Source organism: Pomacea canaliculata, linkage group LG1, assembly GCF_003073045.1.
Source record: "Pomacea canaliculata isolate SZHN2017 linkage group LG1, ASM307304v1, whole genome shotgun sequence".
Classification (NCBI taxonomy): domain Eukaryota; kingdom Metazoa; phylum Mollusca; class Gastropoda; order Architaenioglossa; family Ampullariidae; genus Pomacea; species Pomacea canaliculata.
In genome coordinates, this window is record NC_037590.1 from 17,913,114 (window position 1) to 17,934,042 (window position 20,929).

Genomic DNA, 20,929 nt, shown 5'->3' on the forward strand with positions numbered 1-20,929 from the left:
TGGCTCAGTGTAAACACCGATTCCCTCCCGCTCGTCGCTCTTACACTTTTGAACGACACATGACACATGGCACTTATTACCGGGTCTGACATCAGACAGTGACATATTCAACAGGTAAGAAAGTCTCCGCTCCCCACCCACTCCCCACAAACAGTCTCTTACAGCGTCAATGCTCAGCGAGTTCGTAAAATAATTTTATTAGAAGAGTGGAATGACAAAGGTTGCCATACCCGAATTACACTGATCAGTATTATGGTTCTGTTTGTCCGTTTGAGGAAATCAGAGCTCAATACTTGACTTCCGCCGTCTTATACCGTCCATGTGCCCATCAGCTGGATGGATGAAATGTCTATTCTACTTTAAAAAAAAAAACAAACAAAAAAAAAAAAACCTGCTCCAGAGTCGAACCCACTAAACACGAGACTATGGATATACCCGCAAGAGCGGAAATGACGAAAACACGCGGGATAAAATTGATCAGCTAGCCCTCCATGCCTTCTGTTTGCCGACCAGAAGGGTTCAGCAGCCGAACACCTGCCTGTCCTCGTGAACAATGTTCTCTCTCTTTCTCCTCGATGCAACGTGCGCACGCGCAAGGGAGAGATGGCAAAATATGAAGCGCGGGTAAGAACGCCGGAAGATAAAGCATAGAAAGCTGGTGGAAATACCCCTAGAATATCCTATCTGCATTAAGTTTTGGTTTTGCTTCTGATGGCAATTGTCATCTTACTGAACTTCTGGTTTATTGTTGCGTTCTTGTTGTTTTTGTTCGAGCATGTAAATAAAACGCAATGAGAGAATACGAGAGACACCAGCATTATTCTATTTTTAGAGGGAACTTTGGTCATGACGTAGACATATCACGTGCAACGTGAGACGAAATGATGTGTGTATGGGCTATTGAGCTGTACCACCCTTCAGTTGAGATCTGTTAATATTGTTTACATGCTGTGCGCCTAACACGTTTTAAAGGCCTACCCGAGACGCAAAATTCATTTTTCAATATTGCACACAGGTTCCAGTTCATTCCCCAAAGTGTGAGTGAATACGAGGCTCCAAAACAATGTATCTACAAAACAACAAAGTCTTTGAACTTCAAATTCTCACCTTCATTTAGGACAAAGTTTTTTTAAATTTTCGTCACACAAGAAAAACAGATTGGTTGTTATAACAACATGTCATTATCAAGTGCTCAAAGTTGACACTTTTAGTGCAGATTCAATGACATCAGAAGTTCGATTTCAGTAAAAATAACTGTTCTTCTAACCAAAATTTAAAATATGGCAGACTACACCAGTGGCAAGCTCTATTAGTCTGCATACTACCTTAAACTTCATTTGTAGTTTCTTAACTGCTTTATTTGATAGGAACGGGGTTACACCTAAAACCATTTAAAGGGAGGGGGATAGTCGGGTGACAAACGGGTGTCACATCCAAAGAGAAATCTCGACACCCGGAAGTGAAACTTGCATTCACAATCCACATTGACAACGAGTTGCTTCTCGATCACTTTTCAGTGTAATGCTTGACTCGGGTCAGCCTTTAACTGCATCATCTTCAATGCTGGCATGAGGACAGCTGTTTTACAACCGCACACAAACACGGCGGCCACGCCCAAACTGCCAACGCAAAGTACCCTGACGAGGTAAGCGGAACAAACTGTTCGTACATGTGCTTTGATGACGCCAGCGACCTTTCACCCTCTCGCGCGCTCGGCTCACGCAGGCGGTCCTCGCGAGGGAGCCATTCACAAAATGGCGCGATGCCGGCCCGTCATAGTTGTTTCCTTTATCCTCAACACGAAGGCTTTGTGTTGTGTGTGTAAGCAGTGTGCACGTGGGTGTTATGCAAATACAAGTTAGAAGGATGCTGTTACCGATAAAGGGTGAAGGGCAGGGGACCTAAAAGGTGTTGGAGGGAATTGACTTGTGCGTCGTAATTCGATTTTACGGGAGGAGTTATTTCCTTCAGCCGTTACGTCGCTCAGCCAGCGTTTGGCTCTGTTCGCACGCGTCGAACGTGGAGTCCGTGAGTTTCAAAGTGTGCACTGCCTGCCTGGCCTTGCCTACTCGAGACTGCCAATCCTTCACTCGTGGCCTCGAACACTAACCACAACGCGCCGAACAGATTCCTCGATCGACGTGGTGTTTCCTAACTTCGCCACAGAAGAGTTCAGAAAGCGCACAAGTTACGCGCCTTGATTCCGCGTACAGCACGGCGAACGCTAAGACTGAAAGGTGCAGCGAAACTTTTTGAGTTGTGGACGACAGGAGAGAGAAGAGGAAGACCCCCTCCACGAGACATCAGTCAGAGCGAGGGGAGGTTCCGTGTACATCGGGAGGATAAGGATTTATTGCTGTAAGTTGGCGAGGCCACGGCCCGCAACTTCTGCGCCCTTTACCCTCCCCCTCCCGCCTCCTCGCCCTCCCCTCAGGACATGGCCCGCAGAGGAGAGCGCGATTCCTGCACTAAGGACTCACCTCGGGTTCAGCTCGAGTTGCCGTGTGTGCTACCAGTCGAGGAAGCGTCGTGGCAGAGATTTCAGTCGCCAGTAACTGTAGTCGCCTGCCTTGGTGATTTCGTGGTTTTTAAGATGTGAGGGGCGTGGACCCAGTGGTCGAAAGGCCACTTTTGACAGACTGTTGTTCGTGACGTCACCGACAGTTTTGGCAGGTTTATTATTATTATTTTTGTTAGCGCTTGTTCACGTGTCAGCCATACAGTGGTGCTGAGAGAGAGACAAAAAGACTGATGATGGAGGGAAACAAAAACCCGACTAGCAACCACTTCTACTGAGATATGTAACCTGGACTTGAACGTGGATATGCCGTCAGAATTCTTCAGACAAAAAGGCTTCGGTCTTTTAGTTCCGCGAATTTCTCCGAGGGGGAAAAAAACCTAGCCATCTGGCAAACCTGGCAAAGCTTTTTTGCTACATCCGCGATGTATACGCTGCTAAAGCTAAACAGTTTAGCAAACAGCTAAACCAACCAGCGGTTTGTCGTCTTGTGGAATTGCACGGCACGGTTCCGTCGTGCCTGGATGACCATTGTGTACCTGCTGTGACCGTGTGTGCTTATAATTCTCTGAGACAGGACTTATTTTCTTGAGATTATCTTCAGTGGAGTGAGAAGTCCAGCGCCGAAAGTTGAGTGTTGTCAAAAAAGTGGTTAGCAGGAGGGAGCGGGGTGGCATGGCTAGAGCTCCCTCCCTGCTATCGGTGAGCACGAGGCAGAGGATATTGTCTGTCTTGCTGGTCGTACTTCAACTGCTGCTGCTGCTGGTGTCGCAGACGACTTTCGTGGCTATAGCGGAAGCGTCAAAGGTGAGTTGTTTGTTAATGCCACAAAACCCGAGTCTCTTTGCAGAGAAAGCAACAGTAGACATGTATAGCACATTTCCCAAACCTGCCACTAGAAATAGGGTGGGGAGGGGGAGCGCTGACATTTCTGTTGCAGGTGCTGGGGCTTTCATTTATTTATTTTTTTTTAAACCAGCCAACTGTGCTTACAAGTAGGAATAAAGTGCCGCCAGACGCCACAAAATGCGAGGTTTTGATTGCGGAGGGGCTTGATCTTACCCTCTCTCTCTCACCCGCCCTTAGATATCGTCCTGATAGCACTGCTTAGTGTGAACGCCAGAGGCTACAGACCGACAGTTAAAACGGTTTTCAATTTTTCACTTTCTAAAGTTCTGCTTCTGTTCCTCGTTTACCAGACTGGATTGCTTTCCTTTTTGATCTTTTGACGGGTTTCATGTGCTGTGAAATTGAAACAGAACGGACTGTTGAAGGTTGGAGGAGTCGAAGCGGATGTATAGCAGACAGAAGACGCCGAATGAGATACAGAAGAAAGAAAAGAAGGAATGAATGATTAAAATGACGAGATGTGGGAGAAGAAAATGATGGATATAAGAAGAAGAGATGGAGATGTGGTGTTAGAGGAAACGATGAGGAGGGAAGGGAAGACAGAAGATATGATGAAGTGGGGAGAGATCGAGAGAGAGAGAGAGAGGAAGCGGAAGAAGAGAGAAGGAGAGAGATACATTTCCGAGAAGAGAGAACTTGTAACAGATGAGAACGTGGTAGCATGGTTGAGTTCTCTGTACATTTAAGCTCGGGAGAGCCGGACGCTGAGCAGAAATCAGCGTTGAGTTGTGAAGCCGCCACACCAAATCCCCACCCCGGAAATCCCCTATTAAACCCCGCATGTTTGCAGTGACTTTTATCCTGCATTATGACACACTTTTAGTATACAGCTCCTCGCCGCTCCACTAAAGCCCAGACCTGCCGTCCGTGCCGCGTGGCCGCACTCCATGTTGCTGTGGCGGATGTCGCCTTAATTTGGAACTAACACCACAGCCAGACCTCTTTAATTAGTTTTATTTCACAGCTGATGAAGTCAACACCAAAGCAGGTTGCACAGAAGCAGGGTCATAAAAATGTCACAGTAGGATGGGGGAGGAAGGTTGTTACTGAGCCAGAATTCGCAGCTACTCATCAGACCAGTTTGTTCCCTCCATCAAATCAAGCATGAGGAACCGTTTAAGTGTGTGTGGGTTTTTTTTTTTACCTTTTAAACAGTCTTCCGGTCTTGAATGCGGGCTGCTGCTGAAGGGGTATTTGAAAAGACTGTGACGCCATCTTGGCTGTCCAGCTCTGTAATATCTGATAAAAATGGTGATTGAGCGTGTGTCAATGTGTGTGGTTGTGCTTATCGTGTAAGCTTAATCCCTATTTCCATTAGAGATCCGGGTAATGAGTTTCGTGATGGTGAATTTATTATAGCTATCTTCTCAGCTCAGCATCAGCTACCAAGATGGCGTCTTTGTTTGAAAGCGATTCAGCATAACATTAGGTGTCGGATAATTAAACACTGATCTTAAACCCTCTTGACGAACAATGTCGGAAACACGTGTTTTGGGAAGCGATGTGATTAGATCATGTGCTTTGCATTAATTGGTAATTACAATTTCTGGACCTATGTTTAACAGTTTACTAGGTGTAGTTGGCTCTCTCTCTTTTATTGATGAGCGTACCACCAGGTTGTACATTAAACTTACATAAAATTTTTAAGCTGTAAAGCGTTTTCTTAACCTCTGAACTCCAGAACCTCATGTAAATACTTCGTTGATTACAGTTTGTGTACATATTCCCATACTCCACTTTCATGTCATATTATTATAATGGCCTAGTACTTTAGTTCATTCTTTCCCTGTACAAGGCAAAGGGATAGATGTAGGAAAGAAAACAAGCAATAAAGAACTGTGATTGTCATTGCCCACCCCCCAACACTTCTTTTTTCTTCTCTTCCAAACAAAATGAAAAAAACAACAAAATGAAAGCAGTCGCGCTGTGCTAACACACGGTTGGTACCTCGTTTCTTAGGGGCAAAATCGTGCTTATTCGCTCCTTAACTAATCCTGTCATTCTAGTACCCTGTTCGCCATCCATGGTTGTGATGTGTGAAGCAGGCATGATGAAATGCAACTACGCCCTCCGCTCCATCACAAGCTGTCACAAGCTGACGGGGCAGGGCGTGGGCCACGCGCAGAGGACGCGTCCTTTATGGTGGAGGCACGTTGCTACTTCATAACTGTAACATCGGTCACGTGGCAACGACTGTTACCTTCGGTGTCGACTTCGCCCTCTTGGTCTTTCTCGCTCTTTTCCTTCCCCACCCCATCACTCCACACATTTTATTTTATTTTATTTTTTTTTAATTATTATTCGCTGGGTCCCTGTCAGTTTTGCTTTTTTCTCTTCATCAATCTGTAAATCTTCCCCCCTCCCAACTCCCCCAACACACCCCATCCCCTGCTTCCACCTTCCTCCCATTCGGTCTGTCACATCCACTCAGTCCATCAAATATTCTTAAAGCGCCTTCGTTCGTTTTTACTGTCTAGTGGTGCAGCGATGAAACGCTTGTCACCGAGGTAGGATCTTGGGTTGTAGGTTCACATCTCTCCTCAGGCAAACACGATTTTGTTTTCTCGGTCTCTTTGGATGCGACATCTGTTTACAGGTTGGAATAAAGGTCGTGAAAATTATATCATCAATTGTCGACTCGACTAAAAAAAGAGCTCCCAACTCCCACCTTTTTCGCTCTTGTCGCCCCTCGTAAGATTTCAAGATTCGAGATATAGCTTAACTCTTTTGCCCTAAGGGACAATGAAAATATCGAAAATTAACATTCAAAGAATAATCTAGTGACAAGTAGTCTACCCTCTCTCTTTTTAAATCTCTTCCCTCCATCACCATGATTATTTATTATCGTCTTCGTATCAGCATCATAATTTTTTGTCATGATAGCGTCACTTCTTTATTTCCTTTTACATCATCTTCGAGTCGTCAGAAGATCTGTGTGTTGGTCAGCTCGACCTTCTTGTTCGACATCTTTGTGTGAGATCGTGGTGTTGACCGAAGTATTGACGCTAAAAGAACCTGTCAACCCTCACTGATGCACATGGTCATGAAAGACAAGTATTTATCTTTCGAAAAGTAAACAACAGCTTCGCTTTTGAGTGCCGCTAGACACTGGTTGACATGGGAATCCCTGTGCAGGTAGGTTAGTGCAAGTAAACACTTTGTGACATGAATTTATGGTGCTGATAGGCTAATGCAAATGTTTGTCGTTAGCAAGGCGACAGCTGTTCTACAAGTACCATGTAAGTAACTGTCAATAGTGAAAGTGCTTTAAAGTGTGTCTGTGTGTGATGGGGGAGAGAGAAAGGATGCTTGAATATCTGGTGTAGTGAAATAGCTATCACAACGATTTTCCGAAAGCGTGTGATTCTCATCTTCCATCTGACAAGCACGAAGTCATTTCCTCGAGAGATACAAACGATATTGTCTTCCTGTATTTCTTTTAGCATCTCATGCCAGTCAGCTTGTACAAGCATTCTTGGAACATTGCAATCACTGGATTCAGATAAAGTTCTTTTACTTTTTTTTTTTTTTTTTGAAAAGCTTGGAACAAATTTAGCTTTTAGAAACTTTTTCCGACTAATGTTACTGAAGTCTTCTCCCTACCATGCTCGGCGCAATCTGTGAGTGATTTAAAGCGGTCTTCAGTCGAGTTGAATTGTAACCCGAGGATAACAAGGTAACACCAGAGGCTGGGTGATGGGTGCGTTTGCACAGCTGCTCGGGGGGAAGCTCCCTGCTTCGGCAGAAACCCTTGTACAAGTGTTCGCTGCCACTCAAGGATTCCTTTTGCTTCAAGAGCACTTGGCAAGGCTCGGCAGCCATGTGTCAAGAGAGCTTTGTACCAGTCAAACGCACTAAGGCGATGTGAAACTTAACTGTACAAATACTGCTGTATGTGTCTAAATTCTCTATATATGAATGTGTTCTTATAGAAGTTCTTAAGAAATTACAATAACACAGTATCTTACAATCCAGTAGAAAATACTTGTGTAAGAAATTTCCATACGAATATGAAATGCCTTAAAAACAACGACAGGTTGGACAGGAGTTTGGCGTCTGCAGTGCCAATAACAAAGCTAAAACTATAGGGCTATCTTTGGAACTGAATAGATATGAATATATAAAAATAAAACGCAGCTTTGACTCTTCGATATCATGATAGAAAGGGCAGTTACGATCAGGCCTGACGAGAGGAGGGAGGTGAGTGGAGGGTCTGGTGTACCCATCCCGCGGATATTTTCCTTCTTTTCCTTTTCTTTTTATTTTAAAGAAAGGTTGGAGTAACTTTCCTCACTCTGGGGATTTTTTCCTATGGAGCGTGGTACGACAAGTTTCATTCTTTAATGGCAGTTTTCCTCATTTACTAACCACTCACGTGTCAACAACTCTGTGTTCAAGTAGTGATGCAGATCCTAGGGCACATCCTCATGTTTGCAGTCTGTATTACGTTACTGAATGAAATCGAATTGACAATCGAATTCTAAGCATATTATTATAATACTAGAGGGAAAATAATTTACGATTACAATTACAAGGGGCCCGGAGAGATCGTCTACCCCGGGGCCCATGCTAGCAACCCATAGCAAGAGGGTTAATTACGTGTCTCTGGGCATGTGAGTCTGAATATAGCGAGAAAGAAGATTTAAAACAAAGATAAAATTCAAAGCAGTTTTATTTTTGGACATAATTCTAATCAACAATCTTGTTGGTAACAATCCTGAAATCTCTTTAAAAACAGAAAAAAATCAGGGTCTCCAACCCCTTGGCTATGCCAAACATGTACCAAAGCATAATAAATAAAAGAAAACATACAGAAGAGGCTCACATCACTTCGTTTTGGTTATAGCTATAAAACAACACCTTGAAGGCTTTGTTAGGTAGTTTGTTTATGGACATGCACAAAATACCTAACCAAAACTTAATCGTTTTTACAGATATATTGATATTTATCTCGACGTCTCGCCGTAAATTAGTCTGTCAGGGGTTTGTATCAGAACTCGCAGAAATTAGAGCGAAAATAGAGACGAACTGTTTCAATGGGACTCACATTAGCTATAATGCTCCTTGCTTCTGCATCGTATGTCATCATGGTTGAAATTTGCCGTCACATAATATAAGTTGGGGAGAGAGAGAAAAAAATTATATTATCTGAGACTGGCGATCTTTGTTGATTGCCGATGTGAATATGTGGCATCCGAGGGCGATGGAGGTTGGCGCGAGAGAAATCCGCGCTGAGGCGATAAGCTGCTCTGATGGCGATTAAATAACATGAAGCAAATATTTGCTGTAACTAAACACCTTGCAGCCTGTCCATCTGCAGCTTTGGTTCATAACCTGGCTTAGGCACGCTGTTATGCGATCCTTATCTAAACAAGAACCGTGTGTAGTTAAGCATCGATACGTTTATTTGACCAATCTCCAAAACAATTGTTTTGTCATAGTAAGGTCTGTAACAGGAAATAAATTGTTTCAACATAAAAAATGTCTGTAAGGCAGTGAGCAGAATCTCGTAATCTCGCGATTTCTCGCTTGTCTATGGCACGTGGCCACGTGAATAATTTTCCGCCATACTTTTTAGGCACAATCAAACATTTAAATCTCGAAAGTTTGTTGTTACTGCCCATGCATGCTCGCATTAACAAAAATATTATACATATTTTACAAAGATTGCAAAGAGGAATGTTTAAAATGGTTATTATGGTAAATAAAGTCTCTACGGCAAGCGCCATCATGGCGCCGGACACGCAAAGAACTTCAGGTGACAGTACACTTTGGAAAAAAAAATTTGTTTTAAAGAATTTTAATGACATTTTGTGACGGAATAATCAAATATGAAATAATTATCTAAAATGTATTTTAAACTGTTACGATAAAAAAAACTTTGATTAATCAGTAATTTTTAGAATGTACTATTTTTTTTTCAAAATAACTTTCAGACAGTACCAAAATCATAGATCATTGATTTCAGTATTTGTATATTACAAATTATTATCTAAATTTTCAAGAATGCTCATTTTATTATCTTTGAAAGTCTTGGAGATACGTGTGGTCAAACTGTTTTTTCTAGAGTAACTGCTGGCAAGAGCTTTTGGATGCGATGCACGAGTAAGAACAAACTTCCCATTGAATAGGTTTTCTATTTGTGGGTTTCCGCAATCAATAACACATTCAGTTTAAAACACGCTTCTTACTGGGGCAAAATGCTGGGTTTGGCGGTAGGCCAGCCCTTAGGGAGGGACGAGCGGGGAGGTCATGATCTGGGGCCGTGGTTATGAAGCGAGAGTAAGAAGTTTCCCGGGGCAGAATGGGGAGCGCAAGGAAAAACGTTTTGTTTCCTTAGTTATAAAACATTGTCAAGACCCCTAGGGTACTACTTCATGTTACTTTGCCCCAGGGCACTTTTGACACCGTTTTATAATTACAGCTTCTTGAATAAAACAACACATGTCGGTTTTGGACACCGGTTTGTAATTTTGGAATTAAGATACTTGTCCTTGAATTACCCATGTTGCCTAAGGGCTAAGACTTACCCTAGCTTCATCACTACCGCCCCTGCTGTTAACATCGAAAAGACAACATCGCGGCAGGGGTTGGAGGGAATAGACGTTTTACATAGAGCTAGCAGCAAAGGCTATGCCACAGGAAAGCACCTGGCCCTGTATACAGGTGCCACCTGCAGAGAAAGAACAGCGGTCCCGGACGAGATCTGAATGCACTGAGATGGGGATAGCCGAGTGGTTCGAGCGCTGGTGTCCGAACTGAGAGCGAGTTGGTTCAATGCCCGATTAGCGCAGCAAACTTCCCTCAGTCGTCCCAGCTGGCGGGAATGGGTACCTGGCTCCAGATAGGATTGGGGAAGGTAAATTTAGGTAAAGGCAGCGAAGGAGAGTAGATGGCACCTCACGTACATCTGGCCTTTAAAAAAAAATGAGGTCTCTAACACTTTCTCCCTCAAAGACCTGAAGGGATTAGGGGATGACCTTTACCTTAAATCCCCACTGTGTCGGTGACAGGCGTTAACCATTGCGCCAACAGAACACCTGACAAAATAAAAGCAACTGAGTGCGGTTTTAAGCAGAACATTCAGGACTTAGGTTTGGATGTAACAGCAGCTCAATTAGGATGGTGTGAAGGTATTTCCGAGCACGAAACGCAGAAGAGTATTCAGTCTCTCCCAACCCCGATCTTTGTGAAGACTTTAGAACTGTTTCAAAGATTTTTTTTTTCGTGACATGGCTACCTGAGGTTTCGAGGTTATAGTAAGGAATGACGACTGGAGGAAAATGGAGGATCATTTCATTGTCTGACCGATGTCCAACTCCGTGACAAACAGAGCCACTATTTTTCTCCATGTAGATTCCCCATGTCTCTCCTGTTCCCAAGTAGCAATGGGAATCTAGCCTCCATAAAACTGTAGACACAGCTCATCATCACTGGACTCTGACAACGGTCTTCTCACCCATCTTCCTATCTCCACCTCGAAATTGTCGGAAGAAAGAGACTAAACTTCTATGTTCGAAATAATAATAAAAATAAACGAAATCCAGGGCGCTGTGAACACATGTGAACTAGTTAGCCATCACCAACTGCACATTTGGTATTGTTTGAGAGACATTTCAGGTCCTCTGGAGGTCCAGGTAGGTTCACCTCTGCCTTCCTCGCATTTTTTTTGTAAGGTGCACGAAGATTGCGGGGTCGCACGTTTAACGATCGTGTTTTTCCTCTGACGTGACGCCATGAATTCACGGAGATACAAGAAAAGATAAAAAGAAGCGCTTTTTATAGTTATGACAGGGTATTATATTCCTGCAGAATAAATTCATGTTTAATATTCCCCCTTTCCTAAAACACCCAGGTTTAGATTGTGACTCACATTGGCCACTACACACCTCTACCTGCAACTTTCTAACTTGGATGATGAGCAAGGAGTTGAGGAGGCTGAGAGGATTTTTTTTTGTTTAATTCTCTTTTTAGCTGTAGAATGCATTCTGTAATTTATAACAGTTGAATATAACTATAAAATATGAAGGACAGAAAAGCAATCTGATCTTGCAAGCAGCCTGCAACAAAGGAGTAAAGTTGTTTTGTAACGAACCGAAAGGTTGCAGTAGACTGGGTTACTGAGGTGAGATCATCATCCGTGACAGGCACAGTTGCACTAGTATTTTCCCCTCGCCTGTAAGTTTGTATAGCAAACAAATAAATAAGAAAAAAAAAACTTGATGGATGTGCACAAAAGTTGCCAGTCGAGTACAGAAGATAAGATGTTTCCCGCATATTATTTTTTCATCTCCCTACTGCCGTTAACAGAACTTTAGGCAGGAATTTAAAGATGAGATTTTTTTTCTTCCTCTTCACGCTCGTTTGCACATGCACGACGTGCCCGGTGTAGAGATGTAGAGGTTTCACAAGCTTGAGGTTTCCATGAAAACATCACTTCAGAAAACTGTCAGTTGGTAAAAGCTCTTCAAATGCTGGCAGTTTTAAAAACGGATCTTGGATTTCGCTTGTATTGTTTGGTTAAGGTGTTGTTGGTCCAGAGACTGGAGACGTCCTTAAAGTATTTTTGTGTGAACAGACCATGTTAGAAAACTAAGAAAATTTAATATTCTAAACTCCAAACTGGACAACTTTCCAGATCATTCGTCATCAACGGCTAACTTTTTTTCGATATAATTCTTTCTTTACTTGGTGTGATGGTGTTTTCACAGTGTGCCCAGTCATTAAACGTTGTTTAGCTGAAGAGATATTCATAAACCTAACATGCCAGGACCTTGAAACTTTAGAGTAGACATCTGTTCGCCAGAAGGGAGAAAAACCCATTTCCTCTTGTCGCTGAATGTGCGAGCTCATGCACAAAAATACACACGATCTTGTTGACACATGAGACGAAAGTTACAAAGAAGTGTTTCTCTTTCAACCTTGTTTTGTTCCGCTTTCACGCCGTCAGAAACAGTCTTCTGTAGCTTTTCATGGTTTGGTGATAAAGAATGTTATGTGAAGAAAGAGCAGAATGAGGATACATGTGGAGAAGGGGGTGAGGACGGAGGACAACATAAAGGGTTTGCAATACACCCAAAAGTAACGAAACTCATGATGATAATCTGTCTGAGGAGGAGGAGAGTTAAAAGGGGGAGTGAGTGCCTATTTAATAAATAATAAAAAAACACACATGCATGCATCAGCAGTTTCTAGTTTCTTTGCTCGTGAAAACTTTACCACTGTTAAAGATATGTGTGCTGTTTGCACATTCCAAAGGGGTAGGCACCGAGTTACAAAGCCAGCTCTCAGCCGGAGAGGGAGCAGGATGTTGATGGCGAGTCCGTGAGAAAGTCGCGGCTTTTAACTGAACGCAGTGTAACGAGTGCTGATGGCCGACATGTCAGATGCTCACATACCAGCTTCAGATTCATAGTTTAGGCGACGGAAGACACATTAAATTTATCAATAACATCTGGTGGAGCTTCTTCAACACAGGGCATATGGTCAGGAGTAGGACTAGCATTAAAGCTAATATATAACTGAGGGGGTTACTGATTTACTTAGTCTTCTTCGTGCTAAGGTAGTACATAAGGCATCTACTAGAGACTTCCTTTTTTTGGTCAGCAGCAAGTTTAATCATGCTGTTCCAGAACAGTTTCTGGTCCTTAAGTTCACTCTCTACTGACCGTCGGCTTATTATTTCTTTTCGCCTTCCACGCTTCCTCTTGCCATCTGTTGTTACTGGACTGCTAATGTATATAAATGCTTGGGTTTTCTCTGCTTCTTTGTTATCACTTGTGATGAGTTATTTTCTCACATTTCTTTTGTTTAGCCTTGCTTACTTTAAGTCCTGCTTATGATGCAGTTTTGGTCAGATTGTTGATCTTTTCTTGCACATCTTTGTGTTGGCTGGATAATGCAAAAATGTCATCAGCTCGATCTAAATCGCCTAGTACTGATGTAAGTGTCCAACGGATTCCTCAATCTTGTCTTCTGTTGTTTGCTTCATTAGCCAGTCCATGTGGCCAGTATAAAAAAGAACGATGAAAAAATATATCCCTGTTTGACACTAGTGGTATTGTTGAAGTTGTTTGCTAGCTTGCTGTTGCTACAAACCACCTCGCAGTGAAATTCTTTATGTAGTGCTTTTATTACATTTACTATTTTCTGTGGTATTCCATATTGACGCACGGTTTTCCATAATGACGTACGATGTATGCTGTCAAATGCTTTCTCAAAGTCTATGAACGCAACACAGAGAATACTGTACTTCTTTCCTTCTGTGCTTTGTTCTATAATCTGTCTTAAGGTGAAGATTCGATCATGCATAACCTTCCTTTTCTAAAGCCTGCTTGTTCTTGCGTGATAATGTCATTAAGATCAGTGGTGAGCCTCTTCAAAGTGATTTTCTGAAAATTTTGCTGTGATAACAGGGTTATACCTCTCCAGTTGTTGCAGTCTCCTAAGTAACCTTTCTTTGGCAGTTTGAAAATGATGCCTCTTTCTATTCTTCTGGTATTTAGTATCCATATTTTCTGGAAGATCTTTAAAAGCAGCTTTACTATAGGCGCTTTGCCATTTTTTATGAGTTCATTTACTTCAGTGATGGTGATGGGGCCCAGGTTTATGTCCAGGTCTTTTGTTTCTGGGATATTGGCTAGTACTGGAGGGCTTGGTAACTGTTTTCTTGAACCGATGGGCCGTCACTTGCTATCCGTGTCGCCTGTTTGAGATGCATGAGCTGGTGGGCTCCTAGCCTGTAGTATCCATGTCTGTATAACTTTTGTGAGGTTAGTCGCAAACAACGCTCGTTTAATGAGACAAGTTTTCAGCTAAAAGATTACATTTCAGTTCAGCGGTTTGCGGTTTCACTCGCCTTGACTCCCACGTAAAACGAGAAACAGGGACACGTATATAAAAGACGCTTTTTATGATGGTGTATTTTTTTTTTTCACTTTGGTTGGGAATCATTCTGCCACGTAGGTTGAGGGAATCGTGTGACTGACAGAAATCACACTTGGGATGTCCCTGACCGAGACCACTAGCTGAGATTCTTGAAGTCTCTTTCCTTCTTTGTTCGCTTTTCCATAGTGTAAACTGTAATGATGTAAGACTGCCTACTGCTTGTTGCGGAGGTCGCTGTACAGTCTGTGGCACTGCACACATGCTGTTGCAGCCAGTGGACTGTTGAGAAGCGCTGATAGAGTGAAAACCAGCGTGTGAGGCGTCAATCTGTCGGGAAGCGATAGATTGTGGGATTCCTCTTTTCTCCTTTCGATGTTATTAACATCAAAAGAATCCCAGCTGATGTTGGTGGGAGGTTAAAAAATAAGCGCATTTCTGATTACAAAACACTCCCCACCTCACCCGTTCGGGCATATGGTGGCAGACTAAAGGGTAATTTTTAGTTACTTATTTGTAGCAAAGCTTGACACAAGCTGTGGCAGCGAGTCGGAGAACGATTACACGCGCACACCCATGCTAAATGTAGTCAACCTACAGTGTGACCTCGTTATGTCACCATATTTTTCGCTAAACGCGTTTCTCACTACACTTCTGGCAAAACGGATTTCCCCAAAGTTACACCTAGTTATGAACCAACATTTGGGTTGGTCGAATGGTAGCGCAGACAATCTAGGAACTCTATTTTGTACTTTATAAGTAAGTAAGAATGTCTGAATGTAGTGGGGAATACCCACACCTACTCAGACCCTAAAATACCAAACTAGAATTTACAAAGAAAAATGTTTATTGATAAACACCGAACACCGAAAAATATTTCCTAATGTAAAATGGCAGCTGTTTTATGGAGTGTACATTTCTATAAAGAGGCATAAGCTCTATTTTGTATTCATGTCTTGTTTGTTACTTCATACAATATGGAGAGCGTATGAGAATTTTATACATAAAAGTTTTATGACCTTTTTCAGTTCTCCCTCTTCCCGCCCTAAAATATTTCTCTTCATCCTGCCTTTTCTGTGTCTTGTCTGCCCAAGTGAAGTTTACAAAAAGGCGTATCTGTTGTACATGTGTGTACAGTTGTCAAAAAAAAACCCTACTTGACTTGCACAGCTAGTGATTGTACACAGTACATGTACCATGGCACTCAGGCTGGGGACATGAGTGCATCAGGGCGCCTCCTGCTGCTTGACCGAGGAAAGGAAGGCGGCGGTCAAGTGGTTAGACCGATCGTCTGCAACCAAAATGTCGTGCAACTCCGGTCGACATTTCGTCCACCACTTCTGCCGATCCTCAACGAGTCAATGGGGCAAATCCGCGTGTGTTCGACAAGTGACAAATGAAAACAGATTCTTCTATTATTATGTGTTCTGGTAGAGGCAAAATCCTGTAGGCTTGTCTGACAATTTGCTGATCACAGACGGAAGCTAAATCCCTGTGCTTGACCCCAGTTGCCTTAGTTTATATTGGCAGTAGTCTTCAGACTGATTTATCATGGATCGACAGACTGCAGACAAGCACATACAGGAGATAAGATAGACTGATTAAAGCAGCTAAGATTGCTTCGCTGAAAGAAAAACTGTTCAAGAAGGAAGTACACTCATTGCTGGCCATTGACCAAAATATCGGATCCAGTTCCCCAACAACAGCAGATGACAGTTTTGGTGCAGATAAATGGCGACAGGTGCTAAAACCTGTGAAGAATGATTTATGGGTTTACTCAATGGAACTACAGAATTCTGACTTCATTGCCAGACGAGACCAACCCTCAAAAAAAACAAAAAACTCATACTTTCTCTCTCTCTCTCACACACACACACAGGAAGTGCTCGCACGTCCAGGCGCCAGCGCGTGTAAGTGGATGTCACGTGCGAGGGTCTGTTCGCACTCATACTGAAATAATTTAGTTCCGCCACTATTTTTCCCTGCTTTTTCTTCCGCAAAGGCCATAAAAAGGTCAGCCGCTTCGGAAAGTGATCAAAGCGAGTCCGCCCACAACTGTTTAGCGCGGAATGTGAAGGTTGCTGTCAGGCTTCCGAAGTGCTTCCCTTGTTTTTCGATTTGTTTTTCGTCACACTTTCTTCTTATGATTATTTTGATTGATAATGGGATCATTTTTTTGTAGCTTTCTAGCTATTTTATGAGTTAGCTGTGGGCTAATACTACTAGGCTTAGGATTTGGGTAGTTGGATTAGGGGTTGGGTCAGCTTTAGGGTTAGGCTTGAATTGGGGACAAGGGTACGTAGTTTATGGTTAGGGTGAGGGTTGAGAATCGTGTCTGGGTCTGGTCTATAATTAGGACTTGTGTTTACAAGTGTATATTCAAGTCTGTATAGATGCACAGAGGGACAGAATTTTTTTTTTTTTTGCTTAATGTCTTGTTGTCTAAGCCGTTTGCTTGCTCTATTAATCGAAAAAAGATAATTGTGCTTCCCGCTGTGCTCGTTTTTCTGATTGGCTGAAAATGTTTTTTCCTACTTCAAAGTGGGAAAAATAATTCCTGGTCCAGGAGAGCACAGAAGGAGGGGTATAGTGTCCTCGCTACTGTGCCCTCATTCTAAACAGGTGTTTACCTGCCTCTTCTGTTTCAAACAAACTGTTAATTTCTTCCTTCTCCCTCCAGCTCTCCTTTGTCTGCTCACCCCTCTCTCTCTCCCCCTCCTTTAGTGACTCACATGCAGTTCTTCCTCTTCTCCGCTTGAGCACGTGTCGGACTTCAACTTTGTGTATTATCATGGAACGAATCTTGTCAGATTTGTAAGTTGAGAAGATCTACGTTATTTATTGAAATGTGAAGTGAGTTAAATATTAAAAAAATTATCCCGAATAGTCACTTACTGATATTGAGTGAATAAATTTTGATTTTATTCCGTGTATGGTGCATGTAGGCGACATCTGTGTGAGGTGAAAAATTGAGGTCTAAACAGGAGGAATAGAGACGTATGGTGAGAGAGAGAGAGGGAGAGTAGGAGTTAGGAGAGAGAGCGTGCATGAAAAAGAAAGATTGTTGAAAATTCTCGCGACAGTCGCATCCACCTTTCACTCTATAGAGCCGCCAGGCGTGGCGAGATCACACAGCCACTCACACAACAGGCAATCGAGCGACCAAATAAAGCACTTCCGGTGTCATTTGAAATGACTGGTAGACCGGATGTGTCACACCCTGGCTTGTGACGTCAGCGCCAATAGACGTTGCCTTCCTCGCATGACTAGACCACTGAAGCACTTCTGTGATCGCACACAGCGTTTCAAGTGCTGGCACGCTGTTTGTTAATAACTCTTTATCATGTTGTTATCACACGCTCCCTTACGACACTACAGCATTCACTAGTGAATGAATACATGACTTACACGCATCGGTGATTTCTGCTGTCAACACGTGGCACTCTATTTAATACACACCAGTTAACACACACACCGATGAATGCACGACTAATTACACATTTGCGATGACACATTTAGTACACGCGTGTTAATGTCCAACCTTTCGTCCATGCTCACTATTTAAGATCTTACAAGTTAATATTTTTAACTTGTTGATAAGTACACTGCAATTTTTATTACTCGTGAAATACTTACCCACGCTATTGCAAGTGTATTTTTGTTTATTTTTTAGTGATGTTTAGGTTTGATAGTATGAGATGCTTGAGGTGGTTAGGACAAAGATGTATAGGGATTGGGTATAATGAGTTAATTGTCTCTCTCTGTGTGTGTGTGAGCGCGTTGCAAATACAGTGATACCTCGGTTCTCGAACATAATTCGTTCCGGGAGGACGGTCGAGAACCAAATTGTTCGAGAACCGAAGCAATGAAACCCATAGGAAATAATGGAAACTGGATTAATTCGTTCCAAGCCCCAGAAAATGCCTATTTACTGGCCTAATCTGTATATAATGTGTAGAAAAACATGAGTCTCAACAAGAAATAAGAAATAAAAGTGTATTTATTAAAACAAAACAAAAAAAATGTACTGTACAGTACAGTACAGTACAGTACAGTAAATTGTGTTTCATTTACTGTACCTGTACCAAACTTTATGGCAGGAGGGAATGAATGTGGAGGGAGGAGGGAAGGGGGATGGTTATTGTTTTGAAGGGGAGTCCTCTTCAATAAAAACAGAGGGTAACTGCTCTTCGGGTGTTTCTGTTCTCTGTATCTTTTGCTGAGGAGAATCAAAATCTTGCTCTGCAGTTGCTTGTCTGATTTCTTTACGGAAGAATTTGTCAATTGTTTTCTGTTTTTTTCTCCTTTGCAAAATTTTGCGGAAAGTGGACATAACATTGTCATTAAAAATGTTAACTGCTCTGTTTGCTACCACTTTATCAGGGTGATGTTGTTCAACAAAATTTGCGATTTCTGCCCATTTTGCACACATTTCATGACTCTCTCCACAAAAACGTGACTCTCTCTCTCTCACTCACACTGATGACGCAAGCAAGGCGCGCTGGGCAGAATGAACGCCATTCGGCTCAACTCGGCTCATCTCGGACGTTCGGATGTTCGAGTTCCAAATATTTGTTCGGATTCCAAGACAAAATTTTCTCGAATTTCCTGGTCGAATACCGATTTGGTCGAAAGTCAAGGCGTTCGAGAACCGAGGTATCACTGTAATTATTTTTATGACACCAACAGACGGCTTATGTCATGTACAAGCGTTTATGTCCGTGATTACATGTAGGCTGTTTGAAAGCCACGTGACACTGCGTTCTTTGTGTTGGAGGCGTTGGCTGCACTGTGGCCGCCCACAAGGCCCGCATGATTGCCAAGCACTGTCGAAGGGGTTGATACCTTATCGACTTGGCTACTTCTGGACTTCATTCCTGGTTGATATTGCCCCACTTCCCTGAGTTTGGCAATCTGAACATTTCGCTTTTATATATTGTTCATGCTTACATATCCTGCTTTTTAAGTAAGTGTCGGGTGAGTGAGGCTTTTAATATGTTCTTGTCATGGTGGAGATATCTTGATTACTATGTTGCCAACAAATTCCTGCACTTCATCCGATTTTGCCTGTCAGCTAAAAGATCAGCCGTGAGGTCAAGGCCTGACACTCGATACTTGGTGAGTGGGGGGACTGTACGGGGGAACTGCCCTCCCTTGTGAGCACCATATGCCTCCCCTTTCCTTACCCCCAACTGCATCCATCTCCCCTACCACCATCATGGAACGTGGATAATAACCGGGTGTGTTTATAAGCGCCCATTCGCTGGGGCCCGGGCCAGATGTACAGTGTCTTCGCTTTTTGTAAACATCTGCCATGCGCCAGGAAGGAAGGCAAAATGGAGGACTGAAACTAGGGGCAGTCAACAGCAACAGCAGCAGTGACAACAGTGTTCCCAACTGCACCACACGTAGAGGTGGAGATAAAGAATCTTTTCGTGACTTCTGCATCCTCATCACCTCACACTGTGTGCATGAACTTAGAGTTTGCAGGCGCTGCTCACGTCCCATCCTTGAACAATGAACCGCTTTCATTCTGGATTTGTGGTTTCCTTTTGCTTGTGTAATGTTTCTTTCTTTCTTGTGCATTTGTTTTTTTCCTTCCTTCCTTTCTCTCTCTCTCCACCCTCTCTCTGTCTTTTGTTTTTATATTCCTTGTGCTTTTTTATCGTATTCGTTATTTCTTTTCTTTTTTCTCTATCTAGTTCCAATATTCTTTCTTTCCTTGTGCTTTCGTTCTCTCTCATATTTTTATATTTACCTTTGTTTGTACTTTCCTTTATAGTGCTACAGGCGTCATAAACAACATGTAATACACATAACACGATAATGCTACAGGCATTATAACAATCCAACAGGTGCACCGCAGCTTCCTGATTTGTAGAATGCACCTGGGGCGGGCTTTGTATACTTGATAAGCTAATTCACCTCATGTAGGAATAATATAATGATAACGAATGTATACTAGGACGTGATGTACGATGTTTTCATGCACCCACCGCTGCTGTAATTGTACGATAGGCAAAAGAAAAAATTACAATGGCGAAAGTTCCCAAAGATAGAATACTAATGTCCTCTATTGTGATATATTTCTATTCCACGATTTCTCTCTGTCCCGTGCTTTTCGTTCTCTCTCTTTCTACATATATATTAAATCAGGAGGCTTTGTAAATAGATGCCACATTAATCGTGCCCGTGACGAGATCTGAACCTAGGACAGCCAATCCTCATAAACTGGTGACATGCACTAACCGTTGCGTCACCGGACCGCCCTCAGTGACCTCAGTGACACTGTGCGCCTAGTGCTCAATCACAAACCGTAAAAGATTACTCAAACCTCCGACTGGACAAAGGAAACTGTTTCAGAGAATGAATGCGCTCACAGCATATAGTACAACAGTTCAAGACACACTAAAGGAGTGCTGCCTGGAGTATGGCAGAAGGATTTTTTTCTTGTAAGGAATGTGAGAAGGTGCAGCAGAGAGACGTTCAGAAATCGGTCCATCTGACGACAGGAAGGTGTTGATACTCCCTGCGGAGGTTGGCAGCAAGTCTAATTTGTGGTGTAACTAGCCGCTGTGCCTTGTCAAGCAAGCATCATCATAAACCATGTAGGTGAGG

General features: G+C 42.8%; 1 protein-coding gene across 1 annotated transcript in view; it reads left to right on the forward strand.

The window, feature by feature from the left end:
* Positions 1-1,741: 1,741 nt before the first annotated feature.
* LOC112572281 overlaps positions 1,742-20,929 on the forward strand; it is a 71,677-nt gene continuing 52,489 nt past the window's right edge. Inside the window, exon 1 of the mRNA XM_025251918.1 lies at positions 1,742-3,325. Coding sequence (XP_025107703.1) covers positions 3,194-3,325 — 132 coding nt within the window. The 5' untranslated portion in view covers positions 1,742-3,193. The remainder of the gene's footprint in view (positions 3,326-20,929) is intronic.